General features: G+C 45.3%; 1 protein-coding gene and 1 long non-coding RNA gene across 2 annotated transcripts in view; one reads left to right on the top strand and one right to left on the bottom strand.

The window, feature by feature from the left end:
• The first annotated feature begins 10,138 nt into the window (after positions 1-10,138).
• The window catches only part of RBM14 (RNA binding motif protein 14), a 34,903-nt gene continuing 22,399 nt past the window's right edge, over positions 10,139-22,642 (top strand). Inside the window, 3 exon segments of the mRNA XM_027769430.1 lie at positions 10,139-10,573; positions 18,312-19,776; positions 20,556-20,760. Of these exon segments, the coding sequence (XP_027625231.1) occupies positions 10,237-10,573; positions 18,312-19,776; positions 20,556-20,760 (2,007 nt within the window). The 5' untranslated portion in view covers positions 10,139-10,236.
• Positions 20,791-21,861, bottom strand: LOC114006663 (uncharacterized). Its single transcript, XR_003548369.1, has 2 exons — positions 21,103-21,861; positions 20,791-20,930 (listed from the first exon to the last, which is right to left on the bottom strand). It is a non-coding gene; the product is annotated as an uncharacterized LOC114006663 (long non-coding RNA).

The following is a 22,642-nucleotide window of genomic DNA, read 5'->3' as shown; positions in this document are numbered from 1 at the left end:
GTTTTAAGCCACTGGGTCCGGGATGCGAACCGTGGTCGACTACATGGGAGTCCAGCGACACAGCCATTACCCTAACTGCTGGTCCCTGGAGAGGTTTTTTCTTATTGGGCGTGTGTGCTCGCCAGAAAGACAGAGAGAGACAGAGAGATAGAAAGCGAGAAATCATCCCCCCAGATGGCCACGCCTCAATCCCTTCTCCTCCATTCTCCTCTAGTAACCTTGGGCATACACGCACACGCGCGCGACGTGAGTTTAAGCCACCGGGTCCGGGACTCGAACTGCAGTCAACTACATGAGAGTCCAGCGACATAGCCATTACACTAACTGCTGGTCCCATGGGGAGCTACTTTGAAACTAAATATTCCTGTTTCTTCTCAAATGTTTGTCTACTTTTTAAAAACATTGTTTATTTAATTTTATTAATTATTATGATTATTTTTAGAGTTTTTTGCTATAGGGCATGTGTGCTGCCAGAAAGACAGAGAGAGACAGAGAGATAGAAAGCGAGAAATCATCCCCCCAGAGGGGATGGCCACGCCTCAATCCCTTCTCCTCCATTCTCCTCTCAGGATTTTGGGCATGCACGCACACACACCCGGCATGAGTTTAAGCCATCGGATCCGGGACTTGAACCGTGGTTGACTATATGGGAGTCTAGTGACATAGCCATTATGCCAACTGCTGGTCCCTTAATTTTATTAATTTTTACTATTTTTAAAAATTTTGGAGGAGCAGTAGGATTTATCTGCTCACTCCGCAAAGGCTCTAGGCGAGCAGCGGCCGCATCAGTCACCCAGCATGCACCTGTCTACAACCAGGATGCCCAAGACGAAGATCAGCTCAGCCTAGGGGACGGCCAAGAAAGATCCCAAGAGGAGATCAGAGAGATTGTTGGCTAAACCTGCTCCTGCAAAAGAGAGGAAGTAAAAAGAGGCAGTAGGGAAGGATAAATCTTCAGACAAAAGAGTGCAAACAAAAGGGAAAAGGAGAGCAAAGGGGAAACAGGCTGAAGTGGCCAACCGAGACACTAAAGATTTACCTGCAGGAAATGGAGAAACTAAAAATGGGAAGAGTCCACTCTGATGAAGCGGGAGAGAAAGAGGTCAAGTCTGAGCAATGTCATACACCAGGTCTTATCAATGGTCCCTGTCTCCCTTCTTGTACATCCAAGGATATTTTTGTCAACTATTTTGTAAATGCAAGTTTTTTAGTAACTCTAGAAACATTTTTAAGAAGGAGAGAATCCCACCACATCCCATTTTTTAAGTGTAAATGCTTTTTTTCTAAGAGCCGAAATAATTTACTGGTTGTTTATTTTTCAGTACAACCAGAAAATAGTGGGATATTGACGTATAGGAGGCTTTGACTCTATTGCATGTCAGCTTAACATTCCATAGGAGGGGCGGGGGGATGGTTTTTATATCCTAAATACAAAGCATACTAAATGGCAGTGTGGAGTCACAGTCATGCATTTAATGTGTCTTGAATATTTTAAATCACTTCTATTATGTTTTTTTAGTAGTATTGTTTCCTAAAAAAAAAACCACTCTTTGATTGTTGCTCTCCCTGTCAGAATTGTGTACACTCTGTAACATCTTTAGTCGTGGTAGTCCAGTTTTCCTAATTTTGTTAATGTGCTGTGAAAGATTGGAAGTCAAATGATGTAACCATTACGCCATCTGTTGGTCCTCTTCCTGGGTTTGTAAACACTTTTAAGTCATTTTATCTTTATGATCACACACCCACGACAGAGAAACAGATCCTTAACAGGATCTCATCATATGTGCTCCCCTTTTCCTGGCTCTCCAGCTCCCCGGGATCCTGGGCACCTGCTTACGCATCCGTTGTGTTTTCAGGCTGACCTGGGAATCTGAACCCACAGTCAGCCATATGGCTTCCCGCCTTGCAGGGCACTTGTATTACTGCTGTGTCACAGTGCCTGGACTTTGAGTGTCTTTTTTTTTTTTTGGAGAGGTTTTTGCTATAGGGGGTGTGCACTTGCCAGAAAGACAGAGAGACAGAGAGAGAGAAAGCAAGAAATCACCCCCTGGGGGGATAACCACACCACAATCCCTTCTCCTCCATCCTCCTCTCGGGATCTTGAGTATGCACGCACACGTGCCCAGTGTGAGTTTAAGCCACCAGGTCTGGGACTCAAACCACAGTCAGCTACATGGGAGTCCAGTGACATAGCCATTATGCTAACTGCTGGTCCCTTTGAGTCTTTTTAAGATTGTTGCTGTGGGAGCCAACAGGTAGCATGGTGGTTAAGGGTGGTGGACTCCCACATGGCCGACTGCGGTTCAAGTCCTGGACCTGGTGGCTTGCTTTCTCTTTTCCCCCCCCCCCCCATCACTCTGTCCCTCTCTGGACAAATTAAAATAAGTAAACAAATAAATTAATTTTTAAAAAAGATTGTTGCTGTGATAACAGGGAACTTAAATTCAAATTAAGCCTGTAAGATGTTTCATAATTTTGTAATTTATCCCGATTTGGGCAATTAAGATTGCATAACTCAATTTGAAGTTTTCTGCACATTTTAATTAAGCCCAAATAATTTATTAGAAGTAGGCTTTTGGGGGGACAGCAGGTAGCGTGGTGGTTAAGGCGCTGGACACTTTCACATGGCTGACCAGGGTTCAAGTCCTGAATCTGGTGGCTTGCTTTCTCACTTTCTCTCTCTCACTCTCACCCTCTGTCTCTCTCTGGTCAAATTAAAAAATAAATGAATGAATAAATAAAATAAAATAAATAATTATTTTTAAAAATTAGAAGTAGGCCTTTGGGCCAGCAGGTGATATGGAGTTTAAGGTGGCTAGATCCCATATGGCCAACTGCACAGTTCAAGTCCCAGACCCAGTAACTTGAAAATCATGCTGGGTGCTTGTATATGTGTGCCCCAAATTCCCAAGATGAGAATGGAGGAGAAAGGATTGTGACATGGCCATACCCCTGGGAGGTGATTTCTCACTTTCTATCTCTTACTCTTCCTTTCTGCCTCTCTTCGAGTGAGTATGTGCGCTCTGTAGCAAACTAAAAAAAAAAAAATACAAAGGAGTTAGCTTTTTTTTCTTCCTTTTTAAAATCTTCACTTGCTTTGCTTTGTTGCCCACTCCCCCCCACACACACACATACTCCTTCAGTCTTTTTAACGTGTATTCATTTATTCCATAAGAGAGACAAAAAACAGAGAGCTGGAGAGACAGGCATTTACCACAGGGCCCCAAAATTACCATTCACACCCAGCCTCAACCAGCCCAGATCACAGGCACATACATGCATACCTGGAGTGCGTGGAAGGCATTGGGACATGAATTCAGGACCTACCCTTGTGGGTCTAGCAGAGCAGAGGGTTGACAGCTGTGCTACCAGTTGGCTCTGGCAGAGTCTTAGACTTTTTAGTTTTTGAGATAGGGTGTGTGTACTTACCAGAGAGAGAGAGAGAAAGTGAGAAAGCACACCCCGGGAGGATGGCCATACTGCATTCCCTTCTCCATTCTACTCTCAGGACTTTTGTCATGTACACATATGTGCCTGGTGTGTTTTTCTTTTTCTTACTTTCTTTCACCTTCCTTTCTTCCTTCCTTCCTTCCTTTCTTCCTCTCTCTCTCTCTCTCTCTTTTAAGAGAGATTTTTGCTGTAGGAATTTTGGGCACACATCCACACACAACTGGTGTGAGTTTCAAGCCTCCAAGTCAGGGACTTGAACTGCAGTAGACTATGTGGGAGTCTAGCAACATAACCACTGAGCCACCTACTGGTTCCCACCCCCCCTTTTTTTTTTAGAAGAATTACTTATTTAACTTTATTCATTATTATTATTATTTTATTAATTTGACCAGAGAGAGAATGAGAAAAGTGAGGAAGCAAGGTGCCAAGTCCAGGACTTGAACTATAGTCGAACATGCGGGAGCCCAGCAACCCAACCAACATCTGTTTATATACTGTGGGCCTTTGAAAGGTTATAAAGCATTGTATCAGCTAAGGGTTTTCCTTTTTCTTCCTCTTGAGAACCAATTTTCACTCCCTTGGGGCAATATTACCCCTGTTGAGAATGAGTGAACTATTGTGATTGAAAGTTATCCCAGAATTTAATTGGTAAAATTGAACCAGAACAGAAGATAAGTACATGAGACTGATAGGTTCATGCACCTACCATTTGAACAGAATCCTAACCTGTTTCCTGGCCTTAAGCAAAGTTGTTTTTGTTTGATGTTCTTTGCATATTGCATGCAGGTTTTCAATATTCTATAATTGAGAATTTTTCATAGAGCTGATGTTGGTAGTATTTTAGTTATTTATTTTTAAGTGATGAGATGTGTAAGCAAGCCTGTTTTTCCATAAGCATTTCAAGTAAATTGTCTTTGCTTCCCCTTTGATTCCCTTCAGTTGTTCTTGGCGTCTCAGATCTCAAACTGGAAGCTTCTTCAGTAAAATTTACAACAGTTTCATTGTTACTGAGCAGCCAGAGGGGAGTTGGGAGGAAGCCTGAACTACAAGTAGCATTCAGAAGAATATTTATCTCTGTGGTGATTTTTCCATGCATGGTGAAGCTGTTGTTCTCGGCTCAATGTTTTATATTCACTTTTTATTTGGCACAGTCACTATTCTAAAGTATGAACTTTGGCTATTCACGGGAGCCTTCCTGGTTCTATTGCTTGACACAGAGAGGAAATTCCTGTATAGCCCCAAAAGGGTTTCCTTTGATGTGGTAGCTACTTAAAGCCTAGGTCTTCCTAATGCCACTGGTTTCAGAAGCTTCTGGTATTTTTCTGTGGGTCATTAAACATAGGCACCAACTATGGGAACTTTCCTCACCTTCAACATGTTCTACTTCATATTGGGAGTACAATGATCTTCCCATGTATCCTCTACATTCTTTCCTTAATGCACAAGTCCTCAATTTTGAACCTTTTCTTTTTTATGTAGCCAGTTTTTTAATCCTGAACTCTTGAAGTGCTGCTGTCACAAATGATGTTATTTTTTGAAGGTAAAGATAAATGCAGATTGGGAGATCACATAGCCTACTCATGCATCCAGTTTTCACCCCTCCAGATAAGGACATGAACCTCTGTGTGCTTGATTGAGACAATATACAGTGTACTCTGGATGGAAAATCTCATTTTGTATGCTGTAATGATGTACAGTGAATGAATGTAAATAAGTAAATTTAAATTAAAAAAAAGAAAGTTAAATTTATCTCAAAAAACACTACAGACATGTGTTGCAGTAAACTTAAATGGAGTAAACTTAACTTTGGGAAAAAATCTCTGTAATAAAGGAATCTGACACAGACAATCTTTCTTTAGAGTGAATGGAGGGAAACTTGAGAAATTCTGTCATATAAACTAGAGTTCAATCAAATTTACATAAACAGATACATAATATACCTGTGATATTAGATTTTAATGAGAGTAGAGGTGATTTTATTTTTAAATGTATAAATAGGGGCTAGCAGGTGGTGTACTGGTTAAGGCACTGAACTCCCACATGGCCAACTATGGTTCAAGTCTTGGAACGCCTGGCAGCTTGCTTTCTCACTTTCCCTCTCTCGCTCTCTCTGAAAGCACATGTATCCTATAGCAAATTTAAAAAATACTAATAAATAAAATTAAATCATTCTTAAAAAATGTCTAAGACTTATTGGGAGTGATAATGAAAAAGGGTTGAGAATCCTCAATACCTATATTTAGCCTGCTGGTGAAAATATTTTTCTTTCTTTTCATGATTTTGACCTATAGTTTATATTTTTTTCTTTTTTTTTTTCCTGGAGACATTTTTGCTATAGGGCACATGTGCTCACTGGAGAGATAGAGAGACAGAAAGTGAGAAATCACCCTCCAGGGGGGATGGCCATGCTGCAAGCCCTTCTCCATTCTCCTCTCAGGATTTTGGGCACCCACACACATATGCCCAGTGTGAGTTTTAAGCCACGAGGACCAGGACTTGAATCAGGTCAACTACATGGGAGTCCAACAATATAACCATTATGCCATCTGCTGGTCCTAAACTATGATTTATTTTTCAAAAATTCCTTCTTCTGTAAGTCATTTCAGTTTTTTTGGGGAAAGTAGTATGATATAAGTATTTCAAGTATATGTTTTATTGAAGCTTTGGATCTTTATATGAAAGTACAAAGGTTTTTAGATAGAAAAGTGGCATAGACCCTATTCTCTGGCATAATCATGATGTTTAAAATAATCTTTTGGGGACCAGCAATTGGCATAATGGCTATGTTGCTGGACTCCCATGTAGTCGACCATGGTTCAAGTCCCAGACCTGGTGGCTTAAACTCATGCCGGGTGCGTGGGTGGGGGTGGCCAAGATCCTGAGAGGAGAATGAAGGAGAAGGGATTGTGGTGTGGCCATCCCCCGGGGGGTGATTTCTCACTTTCTGTCTCTCTCTGTCTTTCTGGCGAGCGCATGTGCCCTGTAGCAAAAACCTCTCCAAAAAAAAAAAATAATAAAAAAATAATCTTTTGTCATAGACACGTCAGAAAACCTGGTAGAGGTGAAGAGGCACAGTCTAGTGTTGTTACCAAGAAATGACAAATTTGGGTAATTAGGTATGATTAAAAACAAATGATTTGTGTTTTTGGATTAAACACATACAAGACATCATAATTTTAAATGAATGTTGCAGCAGAAACTAGAAAAATGCCTGTCGTATATTGGGTTGTCAGGAAAATCATGATGTGTTTTTCTTATTTTTTCCCTAAGGAATTATTTTATTTAATTTATTCAATATCATTATTTTTCAATTTGTCCAGAGAGACAGCGAAACAGAGAGAGGGAAAGTGAGAAAGAAAGCCTCTAGGTCTGGGACTCGAACTGTGGTTGGCCATGTGGGAGTCCAACACCTTAACAACCACACCATCTGCTGGCCGCCATGACATATTTTTCTATGCAAAAATGTGTCATGACTTTTCTGATGATCCAATAGTACATGCTTAATAAAATTCTAGTAGAATGCTATAAATATTCTTTTCATTTGACTTGTAATAGAATTCTTTAGCAAACTTTCCTAATAACTCCATTTATTAACTTCTTACTATGTGTCTTACACAGTGCTCAACACTTTATAGTTTTTATCATTCAAAATGATCTTGTGCTTCATAGATATTTATCAAGACATATTAAAATTTTTGTTTGCAGGGCTGTCTCTGTGGCTTGGTGGTTAAGGCAGCTGGATCTCAGAAAGTCAACCTTATAGTTTGAATACCAGCCTCAGTGGCTTGAAAAACATACCAGGAGCATGCGTATGAGTGCCCCAAGTCCTCACAGGATGCAGAAATGGAGGAAGGTGAATTGTGGTGTGAACATTCCCTGTTGAGGAGTGCTTTTTCCCTTTCTCTCTGCCTTTCTCTTTGGTGAGTGCTTGTGCTCTCTGGCAATAAGAAGAATTTTTTTTTCTGTTTGCATAAATACTTGTACATAAATTTTAATCATTGTTGCCCAACACTGCAAATAATTTAGATGTCTTGGGCCAGCAGTTGGCATGGTGGTTAAGGTGCTGGAATTCCCATATGACCCGTCATAGTTTGAGTCCTGGACCTGGTGGTTTTCTCTCTCTCTCTCTCTCTGTCTTTCTCTGGCAAAACTCACATGAAAAATAATATTAAAAATAATAATAATACATAATTCTTAAAAAAACAATTTAGATGTCTTTAACTGTGGAATAGAAAAACAAACTGGTACATCTATACAACATAAATTATCAATAAAAAAAAACTAACTACAGATACAATGACATCAATGACATAGATGAATAGTAAATCTATTGCGCTAAGTGAAAGAAAGCAGACTTAAGCTTTCCAACTTAGGCTGGGCAGAATGGCTCCTGCAAAGAAGGGTGGTGAGAAGAAGGGCCATTCTGCCCTTCACCATCAACGAGGTGGTGAGCTGGTAATATACCATCAACATTCACAAGCCCATCCATGGTGTGGGCCTCAAGAAATGTGCCCCTCAGCCACTCAAAGAGATCCGGAAATTTGCCATGAAGGAGGTAGGGACTCTAGATGTGCACATTGATACCAGACCCAACAAAGCTGTTTGGGCCAAAGGAATAAGGAACGTCCCATATCATATCTGTGTGTGGTTGTCCAGGAAACATAATGAGGATGAGATTCACCCAACAAGCTCTACACTCCGATGACTTATGTACCTATTATCATTTTTAAAAATGTACAGTCAACGTGGATAAGAATTGCTGATTTTCAAATAAAGTTGTAAGACCAAAAAATAAATAAATAAAAAGAAAGTAGATTTGGGGCTGGCAGGTGGCGTGGTGGTTAAAGGTGCTGGACTCCCACATGGCCAACCGTGGTTCAAGTCCTGAATCTGGTGACTTGCTTTCTCACTTTCCCTCTCTCTCTCTCTGTCTGTCTGATAAAACTGGAAAGTAACAATAATAATAAATAAAGTTAAAATAAAATAATTCTTAAAAAATACATTAAAAAAAAGAAAGTAGACTCAAAAGCTACATACCGTATGACTCTATTTACATAATGTTTTGGAAAAGGCAAAACTGTAGTGAAAGAAAACAGATAAGTGTTTGCCAGTAGATGTGGCAGTAGAAGAAAGCTTTTTAGTTGGACCAGAAGGTGGCATAGAAATTAAGGTGCTGGACTCCCGTGAGGTCACCTGTACTTCAAGTCCCAGAATTGGTGGCTTGAAAATTATGCTGGGCGCATATGTGGGTAGATGCGCATATGTGCCCAAAATCCTAGGAGAAGGGATTGCAGTGTGGTCATCCCCTGGGGGGTGATTTCTTACTTTTCCTCTCACTGTTTCTCATTGTATCTCTCTGTCTCTTCCCTGGCAGCCCATGTACCCTATGACAAAAATCTTAAAAAAAACAAAAAAAAACAAAAAACGCTTTTTAGGGTGAAAGAACTGTTCTATATCTCAACTGCAGTGGTGGGTTCATTACTGTATATGTTTGCCAAAACTTGAAGAACTGTATATGGGAAAGGGTAATTGTCACTGTATTTAAATTATACTTAATTAAAAAAAAAAATCCAGGGCCCAGCATTTGGCATGATAGCTAAGGTGCTGGACTCCCACATGGTTGTCTGCAGTTCAAGTCCTGAACCTGGCAGCTTGAAAATCACACTGGGCACATGTGCGTGCATGCCCAAAATCCCTAGAAAAGACTGGAGGAGAAGGGATTGGTCATCTCCCCGCTAGTGACTTCGTAGTTTCTCAGTTTCTCTCCCTCTGTCTCTGTCTGGCGAGCGCATGCACCTTATAACAACAAAAAAGGTGACCTGACTTGGGAAGGAAATTTTGATACAGTCCACAATATGGATGAATCTTGAAGACATTATGCTGCTTGATGTAAGCCAGTCACAAAAGGACAAATATTTGCATGATTCTGCTTATACGAAGTACCTAGAGTGTCAAATTCATAGGAGGTGGCATGGTGGTTAAAGCACTGGGCAACCAGGGATAAATTCCTGGACCTGGAGGCTTGAAAATCTCGCCAGGTGCATGTGCTGCCTGCCCAAAATTCTGAGAGAATGGAGAAGGGATTGCAGCATGGCCATGGGGAGGGGGGTGTGTGTGTAATTTTTCACTGTCCCTCTCTTCGTCTCTGTCTCTGCAGCGATGGCAAAAACCTAATAAATAGTGAAGAAGAAATTAAGGGCACTAGGGTCTCTTTCAGGCAGACAGAAGTCTCTGAGGGCCCCTCGGACTGAACAGCCCAATCCTGGGCTCCTGCAGACTCGGGAGCCGTTTGTTGAAGTTGTTCGTCTTCGTTTCTCCCGCCAGGACCGGTCTTCCCGTGGACAACATACACTCAGCCACCTCTACGGGCGAATTAGGTAAAAGCAGCCAGAATGGGAGGAGCCCTAACTTCCGTCGAAACAAAGTTTTTCCTTGGGGCCAGCTAGTCCCGGCCCCACCCGGGCTAGAGGCCGACTCACGAACTAGGCCTCTGCGCGGCCGGCGCACCCCAGCGCGCGTTCCCTCTTACGCCAACCCTCTTTCCCCCTCCCCCAGCGGGCTCCAGGCTCTCTGGGATAGGCTGCGCTCGAGTGCATCTTCTCCCAGCCTTTCTGATTGGCTGAGGTACCCGCGGGGTGCGGGTCCTGATTGGCTAGGTGAAGGCGCCTGCGCGGCGGGGTACTCGGTCGCCAGCCATTCCTGGGGAGGACTGCCGGTCAGTCGGACGTCTGGCCTGTCGCTGGCGGAGAGGTCCCCGCTCTCCGGGAAGGCGACTGCAGCGGCAAAATGAAGATTTTCGTGGGTAACGTCGATGGGGCGGATACAACGCCGGAAGAGCTGGCAGCCCTTTTCGCGCCCTACGGCACGGTCATGAGCTGCGCCGTCATGAAACAGTTCGCCTTCGTGCACATGCGCGAGAACGCGGGAGCGCTGCGCGCCATCGAGGCCCTGCACGGCCACGAGCTGAGGCCGGGGCGCGCACTCGTGGTGGAGATGTCGCGCCCAAGGCCTCTTAACACTTGGAAGATTTTCGTGGGCAATGTGTCGGCTGCATGCACAAGCCAGGAATTGCACAGCCTCTTCGAGCGCCGCGGACGCGTCATTGAGTGTGACGTGGTAAAAGGTAACGGGGGCGCGCTCGGGCGGGGGCGCGCTCGGGGCACTCAGCCTGTTAGCCACGCCCCTTACCCGGGGGTCGGTCACTGCGCGGTTGGGAGGGGTGGGGAAGTGCGCGGGAGCGTGGCCGGAGGTGTTGGGGTCGCCTTGGGTAGAGTCACTCCCCTTCCCCTGCGGTCCAGGTACCATTCACCAAGTGGGAGGAAAGCGGCTTTGGGTGGGTGCTGTGGCCACTGCGAGCCGAGCTTCGGGGCCGGGGACGCGCCTGAGAGACTTGCGAGTGTACCGGGGGCGCGCCTTCTCCTGGTCTCCTGGGCCTGGCACAGAGCGGAAATTGGGAAGTGACGGGCACAAGCCGGATCTTGGAGCGGGGAAGATTTCGCCTCTTCCCCACTTCCTCGCCAGACGTCGGTCAGATCAAGGGAAGAGGGAAAAGGTGGGGGCTGATGCCCCAAGGCCGCCCTCGTGTTCCCTCCCGATGAATGCGCCCAAGTGGAAGGTAACGGGGCCCTTGGACATTGCTTGGGCTGGGGTTTCTCTTAGTATTGTCTGACATGGGTCTATTCACTCGTGGGTACAGGACGGCCTCCCTCCGACCTATTTTGGCCTTTCAGTATTAGATGGATTAGGCGTGGCGGCATTTGTGCTTTCCAGCTCCCTCAAACTGAAGTTTTTTCCTTTGGGCTCGATTTTACATCTACTGGAAACCCAGATCTTTTGCATGTGAAAGGAGACTTGTTTTATGAAGGCCCCTTTAGCATAGCCTTTACTTGCCAGGCCTGTGCCCCAGGGCAGTGTCATCTTTTATAAGCTAGTGACTTTGCAAGGGGGCATACTCTGGCTGAGGGGCACGTGGGGAGGAGTGTGTGCAAGATTGTTAAACATTGGCTAAACACACTTTAACTTTACTCAGTAGTCATTGCTTGAGTATTCTACTCCTCGGGGCAGATCTTTTGAGAAAAATGTGTCACCCTAATTTAGGCCTGACTTCCTTTTTGGGACCCAGTTGACTTTTTACAGGATATGGATTCTTAACCCCTAAGCTTTTCTTTTATGTTGGCAAGATTTGGTGGGATTACCCTCGTGTATGTGGCCAGTCTGTTCCACTTGGGAACAGATTAGTTAACTTTTCCTGTCATCTTCAAGGATGCAACCCGGGAGTATCGGATGCCCTACTCCTGGTGTTGGGTTTGTACCTGCTTGTACCCTGTGCAAGAAGTTTTGAGGATAGGAAATAAATGTGGGTGCAGGTGATTATTCATTCCCACCAAGATATTTCATTTGCTTTCCTGGAAATGCACATCTTTTGGGCCATTCCTTGTCCTTTCTGTAAGTGGGGTAAGTGTAAAGGGTCATAGTCTCCACCACTAAGAGCAAGTCCTTGTTCTTCATTAATACTGCATTCTATTTTCCTCAACTCAGGTTATGCAAGTCTACAACTATCCGGAGTCGGGCTTTCCTGCTGGGTGCTCTGAGGCAGGCTGTATGGTGCATGGATTTTTGCTTTTGTTTAGAGTGAAAGAGTGGGGGCGGGTCTTAGATTGGGTACTTAGCCAGCAATTGGATGGGTATGAGTCTTTGAGAGGGTTTGGTGTTTAATTGACTTACCAGGTTTCTTTTGTGGTTCTTAGGCAAGGTGGGCTACTAGATTGAGAGTCTAGAATCCATCTGAGGGGACAGTCTCCATGGAATGTATACTGTGCTCAAAAAGCTTGCTTTGAGTGATGGAGAAGGCAAAATAACTTGAATTTGTTAGGTACTAACACCAAATGACAGTGGGAATAAAGCATATATTAACTGCACACACGGTTTTAGAACTCTTGAATAATTTCCTTGCAAGAGTCAGGGAAAATTTTGTACATTTTGTCCCTTTGTAAAAGTTTGATTATCAGAAATGCATGACTTCTTCAGGGAGTGGTGTTCAGCTGTTATTTGTAGTTATGCTGGTTTGTAACAACACTGATGATATACGTTAATGAAAGAGACTGGGGAAGATTTGAGCTCTATAATTCTCCACTGATTCTTTTGTGTCTCTATGGAGTGAAGCAAATTGAGGTTTTGAAGTTGGGAATGTAGAAGAGATTGACTCTGATTAAATAAATAGTTTACTCATTTCTTGGGCTGGGAATGGGCATTTGAGTCTCATGTTGGTTGTCAGGTCTTTGAAAAGCTCAGAAGCTTGATATTGTACAGGATAGCCATCTCTGTTATTTCAGAGGAAAGAAAACAATTGCTTGGTTATTAAGAGCTTAGGTATGATTTGTAGATCAAAAATCTCCATTGCATAGCTGTTCTCCACAGCAAACTCCTACTGGGTGTCAGAGATGGACAGCTTCAGGAACCATTTACAGACTTCAGGAGAGGTCTGAAGGGCACAAGAGGAGAATACCTCTTTTTTCCAATACAGAACTCTAGTTTCAAATAAAAAGATTTTTATCTTTTCCGGAGAGGACAACTAATTTTTCTTGATGCTCTTTGATACTGGAGGAATTGGTGATGCCACCAGACCCATTAGGAGCTCTCTGTAAAATATTACCTGCTTGGGGCCTGCAGGTGGAGTAGTAGTTAGGGTGCTGGACTCCCACACAGCCAACAGTGATTCAAGTCCTGCGGACCTGGTGCCTTGCTTTCTCCCTTTCCTTCTCTCTTTCTGTCTCTCTCTAGTCAAATTAAAAAATAAATAATAATAACAAGTAAAATTAAATAGATCTTAAACAAACATACATTACCTACTCATTGGGGCCAGCAGGTGGCGAAGCGGTTAAGGTGCTAGACTCTGACATGGTCTATAGTGGTTTGAGTTTAGGACCTGGTAACTTGAAAATTATGCTGGGTGTGTGCGTACATGAATGCCCAAAATCCCAGGAGGGGAATGGAGGAGAAGGTTTACAGTGTAGCCATCCTCCTGTGGGTGATTACTCTCTTTCCATTTCAGTGTCTCTGGCAAGTACACCCACCCTATGGCAAAAACCTTAAAATAAAAATTACTTGCTAGTCCCAAGGCAGTGATTTCTTTCGGAGTTTTTCTTGAACTAGCTGTCAAGACAAGTGGGTCCTGCAGTTCTTCAGATCTCTGGGATTTTTTTTTTTTTTTTTTCATTGTTCCAGGAGTAGTTGGGTTACTGGGCATCTTTATTTATTTATTTATTTTAAGAAATTTTGCTATATGGTATGTGTGCTCGCCACAGAGACAGACAGAAAGTGAGAAATCATCCCCCAGGAGGGATGGCCATGCTGCAGTCCCTTCTCCTCTAGTCTCTTCTTGGGATTTTGGGCACACATGCATGCACATCCGGTGTGAGTTTTAAGTCTCTGGATCCAGAACTCAAGCTGCAATCGACTATGTGGAAATCCAGCGACATAACCATTACACCATCTGCTGGTCCAATGCTGGGCATCTTTGATAAGGCTAGGTCTGAGTTTGGCTGAAGTTTGACCAGACAGAGACAGAGAGAGAGAAAGAAAGGGAAAGCAAGAGAGCAAGCCACCAGATCCGGGAATCGAACTGTGGTTGGCCATGTGGGAATCTGGCACCTTTAACTACCACGCCACCTCTTGGCCCCCACACTTTTTTTTTTTTTTTTTTTTTTGGCTATAGGGTGCGTGTGCTTCCCAGAAAGACAGAGCTCTAGACAAAAAGTGAGAAGTCACCCCTTGGGGAATGACCACCCTGCAATCTCTTCTCTTTCATTCTCCTCTGGTGATTTTGGGCACGTGTGCGTGCACGCACACACACACACACAGCATGAATTTAAGCCACTGGGTCCAGGACTCGAACCACGATCGAGTGGAGTCCAGTGACATAACCATTACCCCCCTCCCACACTTCATTCTGATATTAGGCTTAGAAACTTTCCTGATATAATGTGTTTATAATTGTAGCAGATAGCTTTTATTTATTTATTTATCTTTTGCTATAGAGTGCTTGAGCTCGCCAGAAAGACAGAGACAGAAAGCGAGAAATTACCCCCCAGGGGGGATGGCCATGCTGTAATCCCTTCTCCATTCTCCTCTTGGGATCTTGGGCACACACGCACACGTGCCCTGCATGAGTTTAAGCCGCTGGGTCCGGGACTCAAACCACAGTCGACTACATGGGAGTCCATTGACTTAGCCATTACTCCAACTGCGGTCCCGCTTTTATTTTTTTTAATCAGTGCTATCTAGGTGATCAATTGACTTGTACATATAAAATCTAAAATTAAAAAATTTATACCACTTTTTTTAGAATTATTTAATTAAATTTTATTTATTATATTTTTAACTTGCTATAGGGTACATGTCCTCACCAGAGAGAGAGGGGCAGGGGGAAGAGTGAGAAAGCAAGCTGCTAGGTCTGGCACTAAAACTAGTCAGCCATGTAGAAGTCCAGCACCCTAACTTCTCCCCAACTACTAGCCCCAAAATTATAACACTGTTTTTTGTCTTTTTTTAAAAATAGAGGTTTTTGCCTGAGGGCTTGTGTGCTTGCCAGAGAGAGGAAGGAGACAAACAGTGGAATGGGGAGTGAAAAATCAGCCCACTGCGCTACAATCCCTTCTCCATTCTCCTTCTAGGGTTTTGGGCATGCATGCTTGCGCACCCGGTGTGATTTTGAAGCCACCAGGTTTGGGGCTCGGACTATGATTGGCCATGTGTGAATCCACTGGGTCCAGAACTCCAACTGTGGTTGGCCATGTGGGAGTCCAGTGCCTAAACCACCACACCACCTGCTGGCCCCTTGTACCACTCTTAAAACTCAGCTAGGCAGGAAGTTGACAATGGGATATCTGATGGTTCTTGTAAACCTATTGACATTTTTTAAAAATTAATTTTATTATTATTATTTTTTAAAGTTTGCAATAGGACACTTGTGCTCAGCAGAAAAAGAGAGGGAAAATGAGAAAACAAAACACCAAGTCTGGGATTCAAACCAGTATCAGCCATGTGGGAGTCCAGGGCCTTAACCACCATGCCACCTGCTGGTCCTCCATTGAAATTTTTATTGGGTGTTTTTCCTAGCTCATTCTAGACTCAGTAATTTGTGGATAGAATAATCAGTATTATAGGATGGTTTCTTAATATGTCCTCACAGTGCTCGGAGGTTGTCACCCAGCTTCAGCCAGCAACTCTTCCTACTTTACTTTCTCTTTACTTTTAATGGTGTTTCTGCTTACCTTTGCATCCTGTAGGTGGTTTTATTATTTCAGAGGTTCAGCTATCAACTATTTTTAGTGCACTCTATCTGAAGTGGAGATGAGCCATCAGAGGACTGTTGTAGTACCCTAAGCCTAGGCTGAAAAGAACAGCTATATTTTCTTAAGTTGATGGTTAAGGAATCCGACTCTGTAGCCACAGGAGTATTGAGGAGTGAGACCTAAAATAGTTCATTTTGTTCTGTCAACTCTGGGAAGGTTTCCAGTTTGCATATATAGATGGTATTGTGTCTTATCAAAGATGAAAAATAGTATTTTGTAGGAAAATAAGCTTCTAGTTATTTCTAGTTTTGAATCATCATAATTCATAATTATCATTCTATAGCTTTTTATGTCTTCCAAGGCATTTCTCACTTGAAACCCCTAACTTTGAGGTAGGTAGGATAGATTCGTTATATGGGGAGATAAAAGCTAAGTTCATTAAGATCTTACAACAAGTTAGTAATATCTGTATCTAGAACTGAGACCTTTTATTTCTTAGCCCAGGATCCCTTGTTTGTATAACACATTTCTAACTTGTATTTATTGATTGTATTTCTAATCCTGTTGTTAGGAGGTTGGTGGCATCCTCCACATCCAGGGAAATGAGTTCTGTAAGAGCACCTAAAGAGAGCAGTTTCCTGGGACCATGTGGGAGTCCAGGGCCTTAGTCGCTGGACTCCCATGAAGTCGACCGTGGTCTGAGTCCTGGACCTGGTGGCTTAAACTCACGCCGGGCACATGTGTGTGCTGGGCATGTGTGTGTGCATGCCCAAGATCCCGAGAGGAGAATGGAGAAGGGATTGCGAAGTGGCCATCCCCCCTGGGGAAGGTTCTCGTTTTCTGTCTCTGGCTCTCTGTCTTTCTAGCTTCTGGTGGGTGCATGTACCCTCTAGCAAAAACCTCTCCAAAAAAGAAAAAAGTACAATCTCCTATGAAAGTTTCTAAGAATTAGGATACTCATTTGAAAACCATTAAAAGGATTTTTTTAAAAAGAATTATTCAATTTTATTTATTCATTCATTCATTTTAATTTGATCAGAGAGAGAGAGTGTGCAGAGGGAAAGTAGGAAAGCAAGCCACCAGATCCAGGACTCAAACCGTGTTCGGCCATGTGGTAGTATCTAGGGCTTTAACCACCATGCCATCTGCTGGTCCCCAAAAGGATTTCTTATTTGGAATGTAGAACCTAAGTAATTTTATCCAGGTAGCTTTTCATTTCTTAAACTGATGGGATGGAGATTGGATCCTGGCAGTTGGATTCTAAAAGTAACCACAGGTTCAGAATGGAGTTAAGTGTGGGGCCTTATATCTCAGGGACAGGATCTATCATTGCTCTTCAGATTGTGCTTGTATCGTTGTGGTATATAAGTATGGACGTGAACAAGATTTTCTTCCCAGTCCTTCCCACTCTTAAAATGTTTTCCTCCTGATGCAGTGGATGAGTAGCACTTTGAGATCAACATCCTTTCTTAAATCCTTCACCACAGTTCATTCACCTCTTGAATAAGAGCCTCAGGGAGTACCTGTTTAGCAGGGCCTGCTAGCTACAGTATTTTCAGCTTCTTGCCTTGTAACCAAGATTTTAGGTCTTCCCTATAAGTCTGCTCTATAAACAGAAGCCCAAGGGGTAAAGTATACCTGTGTCTCTGAAAGAAGAAAGGGGGTAAAGGATGTAAAGTGGCCTGGAGACTTAGTTTCCATTTTCTCATTGAGTTATGTAGGGTCCAACTTCTCCTCTAGGCTTAATTTTTATAGTCATGTTACACAGTCCTGCCTTATACATTGACTTCTCAGGGTTAATCTCGTAATAGGAAAGGAAGGAACATGGAAGAGCTGAGATTCTGGTCCTGGTTCTAGCACACCTTGATTTAGAGCAAGCCATATAAAATCTCTGAGCACATTGCATATCTGTAAAATGGAGGTGATGCTCCTTTGTCCTGTCTACCTCACAGGATTGTTGTGAGTCCCAAATGAAGTCTTTTGCATGAAGGTGCTTTGAAAACTGTGAAGTATTATGAAAAAGGTGGGAGATCATATTTTAGGAGTTTTGTGAACTTCTTGCTCATTGCAGTCTAATAACTATCTTGCCTTAATTGAACCAGCTGAGATGATGGGTCATGCCAAAATATGAGTGGTCATTTTCAGTATTTGAGAGCTGAGCCTCAAAGGTGAGCAGTAGTGTTTGGCGAGCTTGGGTTGAGAATACTGAATAATTGAGTGGTACAGGAACCCTTTCTGCGTTTTGTCTGCTGGTTTATACTTACAGGCACTGTGAAGATTTTTATCCTGTGTTGCAGCTCATCTTGCTCTTTCTTCTCTCACCAGGAAGTTGGGTGAGGTGGCTGGGGACAGGGGAGAATGGGAAAAAGGCCATAGGCAAAAGTGACTGCCTAGAACAGTCAGAAGCTTTGTTATATGGGAGCCACTGACATACTCCTGGAGAGGAGGGTTTGGAGGCCTTTGAGGTAGCTGGCAACAGCTGGGTGCTGTTGTGTGTCCAATTTGGGACCCACCTGATAGCATGCCCTGCCCCCCTAATCGCTAACCCTTTGTCTGCTGCTTTATCAGACTACGCGTTTGTTCACATGGAGAAGGAAGCAGATGCCAAAGCCGCCATCGCGCAGCTCAACGGCAAAGAAGTGAAGGGCAAGCGCATCAACGTGGAACTCTCAACCAAGGGTCAGAAGAAAGGGCCTGGCCTGGCTATCCAGTCTGGGGACAAGACCAAGAAACCAGGGGCTGGGGATACCGCATTCCCTGGAACTGGTGGCTTCTCTGCCACCTTCGACTACCAGCAGGCTTTTGGCAACAGCACTGGTGGCTTTGATGGGCAGGCCCGTCAGCCCACACCACCCTTCTTTGGTCGCGACCGCAGCCCCCTGCGCCGTTCACCTCCCCGAGCCTCTTATGTGGCTCCTCTGACGGCCCAACCAGCCACCTACCGGGCCCAGCCCTCAGTGTCTCTGGGAGCTGCCTACAGGGCCCAGCCTTCTGCCTCTTTGGGTGTTGGCTATCGGACTCAGCCCATGACAGCCCAGGCAGCCTCTTACCGCGCTCAGCCCTCTGTTTCCCTTGGGGCCCCATATAGGGGCCAGCTGGCTAGCCCTAGTTCCCAGTCTGCTGCAGCTTCCTCGCTCGGCCCATATGGTGGAGCCCAGCCTTCAGCCTCGGCCCTCTCCTCCTATGGGGGTCAGGCGGCTGCAGCTTCTTCGCTCAACTCCTATGGAGCTCAGGGCTCCTCCCTTGCCTCCTATGGTAATCAGCCATCCTCTTATGGCGCCCAGGCTGCCTCTTCCTATGGGGTTCGTGCGGCTGCTTCCTCCTACAACACCCAGGGTGCAGCTTCCTCTCTAAGTTCCTATGGGGCTCAGGCAGCTTCCTATGGGGCCCAGTCTGCAGCCTCTTCATTAGCTTATGGAGCCCAAGCAGCTTCTTACAATGCCCAGCCCTCGGCCTCTTACAGTGCCCAGTCTGCCCCATATGCTGCACAACAGGCTGCTTCCTACTCTTCCCAGCCTGCTGCCTATGTGGCACAGCCAGCTGCAGCTGCTGCCTATGCCAGCCAGCCAGCCGCCTATGCTGCACAAGCCACTACCCCAATGGCTGGTTCTTATGGGGCTCAACCGGTTGTCCAGACCCAGCTGAATAATTATGTTGCTCAAGCATCAATGGGCCTGTCAGGCTCCTATGGGGCTCAGTCAGCTGCTGCAGCCACTGGTTCCTACGGTGCCGCAGCTGCCTATGGGGCCCAGCCGTCTGCCACCCTGGCAGCTCCTTACCGCACTCAGTCATCAGCCTCATTGGCTGCTTCCTATGCTGCTCAGCAGCATCCCCAGGCTGCTGCCTCCTACCGTGGCCAGCCGGGCAATGCCTACGATGGGGCAGGTCAGCCGTCTGCAGCCTACCTGTCCATGTCCCAGGGGGCCGTTGCCAACGCCAACAGCACCCCGCCGCCCTATGAGCGTACGCGCCTCTCCCCACCCCGGGCCAGCTACGACGATCCCTACAAAAAGGCTGTCGCCATGTCGAAAAGGTACTGTATGCCCCCCTCCCCGCCTCTGCCCCCAGCTGGGGCTTAGGGCAAGGGGCTGAGGTTGGCATGGGAGGGAAACTGGAGCCATCGGCCCCTCCCTCGGTCTTCTCTCCTTTTCTCCTATGGGATGTCCAGAGGCCGAGGGGGGCAGTATCTGAACTTTTCTGGTTACCAGGGTTCGGGTGGAGCATAGTGCTCAGCCTGGGGTGGTGCCAGCTAGTCAGGCCAGAAAAGGTATTACCTGTTTAGGCTAGCCCATATGTTACTGGAGCTACTGCCTGCAGGATTAAGGCCCCATAGCCTTATCCATTATCTCAAGGATACATAACCTGTTATGTGGTTGTCCTGGCTTTGGTGGGGGTGGATGTAAAAGAATAGTCCCTTTGGCACTCACTGGCTGAAGGAACTTTGAGGTGCGTCCACTCTGGGAAGTTGGGGACCTTGCTTTTATCCGCCGTTCTGTTGAGAAATGATCAAGGTCTTTTGGTGCATGGCCCAGGGGTGGGAATTGTTTGTATTTTGGGAATGTAGACCAAAATCCACCTTGGCCACTTTGGAAGTGAGGGCTTTAGTAGAGGGCTTGGTTTCCTACTGAGTTTGAATCCAGGTTTGGTTTCTTGGCCTGGATAGGGTGATAAGCCTTCTGACAAAGGGAGACCATTCTGTTGGAGACCAATCTGATCACACCCTCCCTGTCCCCACTGGCATCTCCCCCATGCCCACCTGGAGCCCTCTCCCTCAATTGTCTCATTCACCAACTGTCTTCTTCTCTCGACTAGGTATGGTTCCGACCGGCGTTTAGCCGAGCTCTCTGATTACCGCCGTTTATCAGAGTCGCAGCTTTCGTTCCGCCGCTCGCCGACAAAGTCCTCGCTGGATTACCGTCGCCTGCCCGATGCCCATTCCGATTACGCACGCTATTCGGGCTCCTATAATGATTACCTGCGGGCAGCTCAGATGCACTCTGGCTACCAGCGCCGCATGTAGGGCCATCCTGGGGAAAGGGGCACCACAGGGAGGGAGCGAGAGAAGTGCGTAGAGTGCAGACCCAGACTGTAACTACTCTGGCCCATACTTCTCCCAGTTGCGGTTTTTCATCCCCTCTGATGTGGGCCTTCCCCAGGACATGATTCTTTTGAGTGTTCGGCAGTAACCTACTTTGTTCCTTCGCCTCAGCAGCAAATCTTGCTACTGGCTCTAGATCTGCGGTTTCCCCTCTACCCTGCCTCCCATCTCCCCAGAATGGGAATTTCTTTTATGTTTTTTTTTTTTTTTCTTTGTCCCCTTTCATTTTTTCATCCTTTATATTTTCTTTTCGGCAGTAACCTACTTTGTTCCTTCGCCTCAGCAGCAAATCTTGCTACTGGCTCTAGATCTGCGGTTTCCCCTCTACCCTGCCTCCCATCTCCCCAGAATGGGAATTTCTTTTATGTTTTTTTTTTTTTTTCTTGGCTCCCTTTTATTTTTGTGCGCGATATTTAAGGTCGTCTGGATGGGGAAGCAACCTGCGGCGGCGCCTTTTTCTTTTTAGATGTGAAGGAGGCCAGGAAAGGGTTGCTTAACCGTTTCCCATGTACCGAGCTGTGCCAACAGTCCAGGAGGCCCTAACTGTCCCTCTGTAAACTGTGTTGAGACTGAGTTCCTATTGGGACAGTCAGGTGGTATGTGTCCGAATCCCTCCTGACCACTGATGTTCTAGCTGATGGTGAGCAGCACAGTTCTACTTCCCCAGCTCCCCAAGTAGGTGGTGTTAGAAAACCTTAAATTTTTTTCCCTTTTGTATGGACTACAAATAAAACTTGGGGCAATTTGCAGTTTGGAAACCTGGTTGTCATTGTCTTGATTGCACTCAGAGTCAGAGGAGCCAGTTTGACATCCAGGAAGACATGACAGCTAAAGGGAAGGCAATCAGAACCCAGGGTGGATGAGGAAAGGGGCTTGAATACAAGAAGTAGAATGATTTTCCTTCTGCCCAGAAGGATCTAGCACCTCGTCGTCGTCGTCGTCGTCCTCCTCCTCCTGCTGCTAGCCTGCCATCTTTAGAACTGGAGAGTCCAGACCCAGTGGCTTGGACTTCTTCAGCTCTCAACTTGAATGAATCACACCAAAATGCAGTAAATAATGCTCATTTTCCTCTGCCTTTACTTGACCAATTTCTTTGACTTTTCTGCAGTTCAGAAACAGTCTCTGTTCCATCTGGGTGGTTCTGGGTTTTGGCTTCCCCAGAAGTGGAGAATGGGCTGTGGTGGTATTTATAAGCTAATGGATCCTTAAGGCAATGGGCTTGAATGAATGCTGGGGCTGGGACCTGGAAAGGAGCCGTTATTGGGATGGGGTGATGTGTCTGGTACTGCCCTGTAATTGGATAAAGGTGGGACAAACAATTGACATTATGACCGAGGGCCTAGGTATTTCGCCTGTTGAACTTCACCATGGAGTGTTCTTCCTGCGTCCTGCCAACCCCTGCCATCATCGTCACCTGAGACGCCTTCTGCTCTACCCATGTGTTAGGGCTTTTAGGTGCCATCTTGCTGGGTTTATATCTGAAGGTATTGTGGTAGACTCACGCATAACCAAGTACGGATATTGAAATTTAGTAAGAAATTAAGGATTCTTTCTATACTTTTATTCCAGGGCTGGGTTTGAGGACATGGGTAAAAAGTACAGCAATTCCACTCCAGGGACAAGGTGGAGGTTTAGGCTTAATGATTAGTGACTGAAGATGACCTATTGAGTAGGGTGGTAACAGAAAAACCTGCCGACTGTCCTTTGGGAAAGGGGACTTTAGAGAGTTGATTTAGAAGCCTGCTGGGGCAAGGTGACTTGGAGAGGATTGTGTGTCAGTCAGGTGGAATACAGGTGGGTT

This window comes from Tupaia chinensis, unplaced genomic scaffold (genome assembly GCF_000334495.1).
Source record: "Tupaia chinensis unplaced genomic scaffold, TupChi_1.0 Scaffold149501_1, whole genome shotgun sequence".
Taxonomy (NCBI): domain Eukaryota; kingdom Metazoa; phylum Chordata; class Mammalia; order Scandentia; family Tupaiidae; genus Tupaia; species Tupaia belangeri.
The sequence above is the reverse complement of the archived record's forward strand: the minus strand, read 5'-3'. Positions and strand labels throughout refer to the sequence as shown.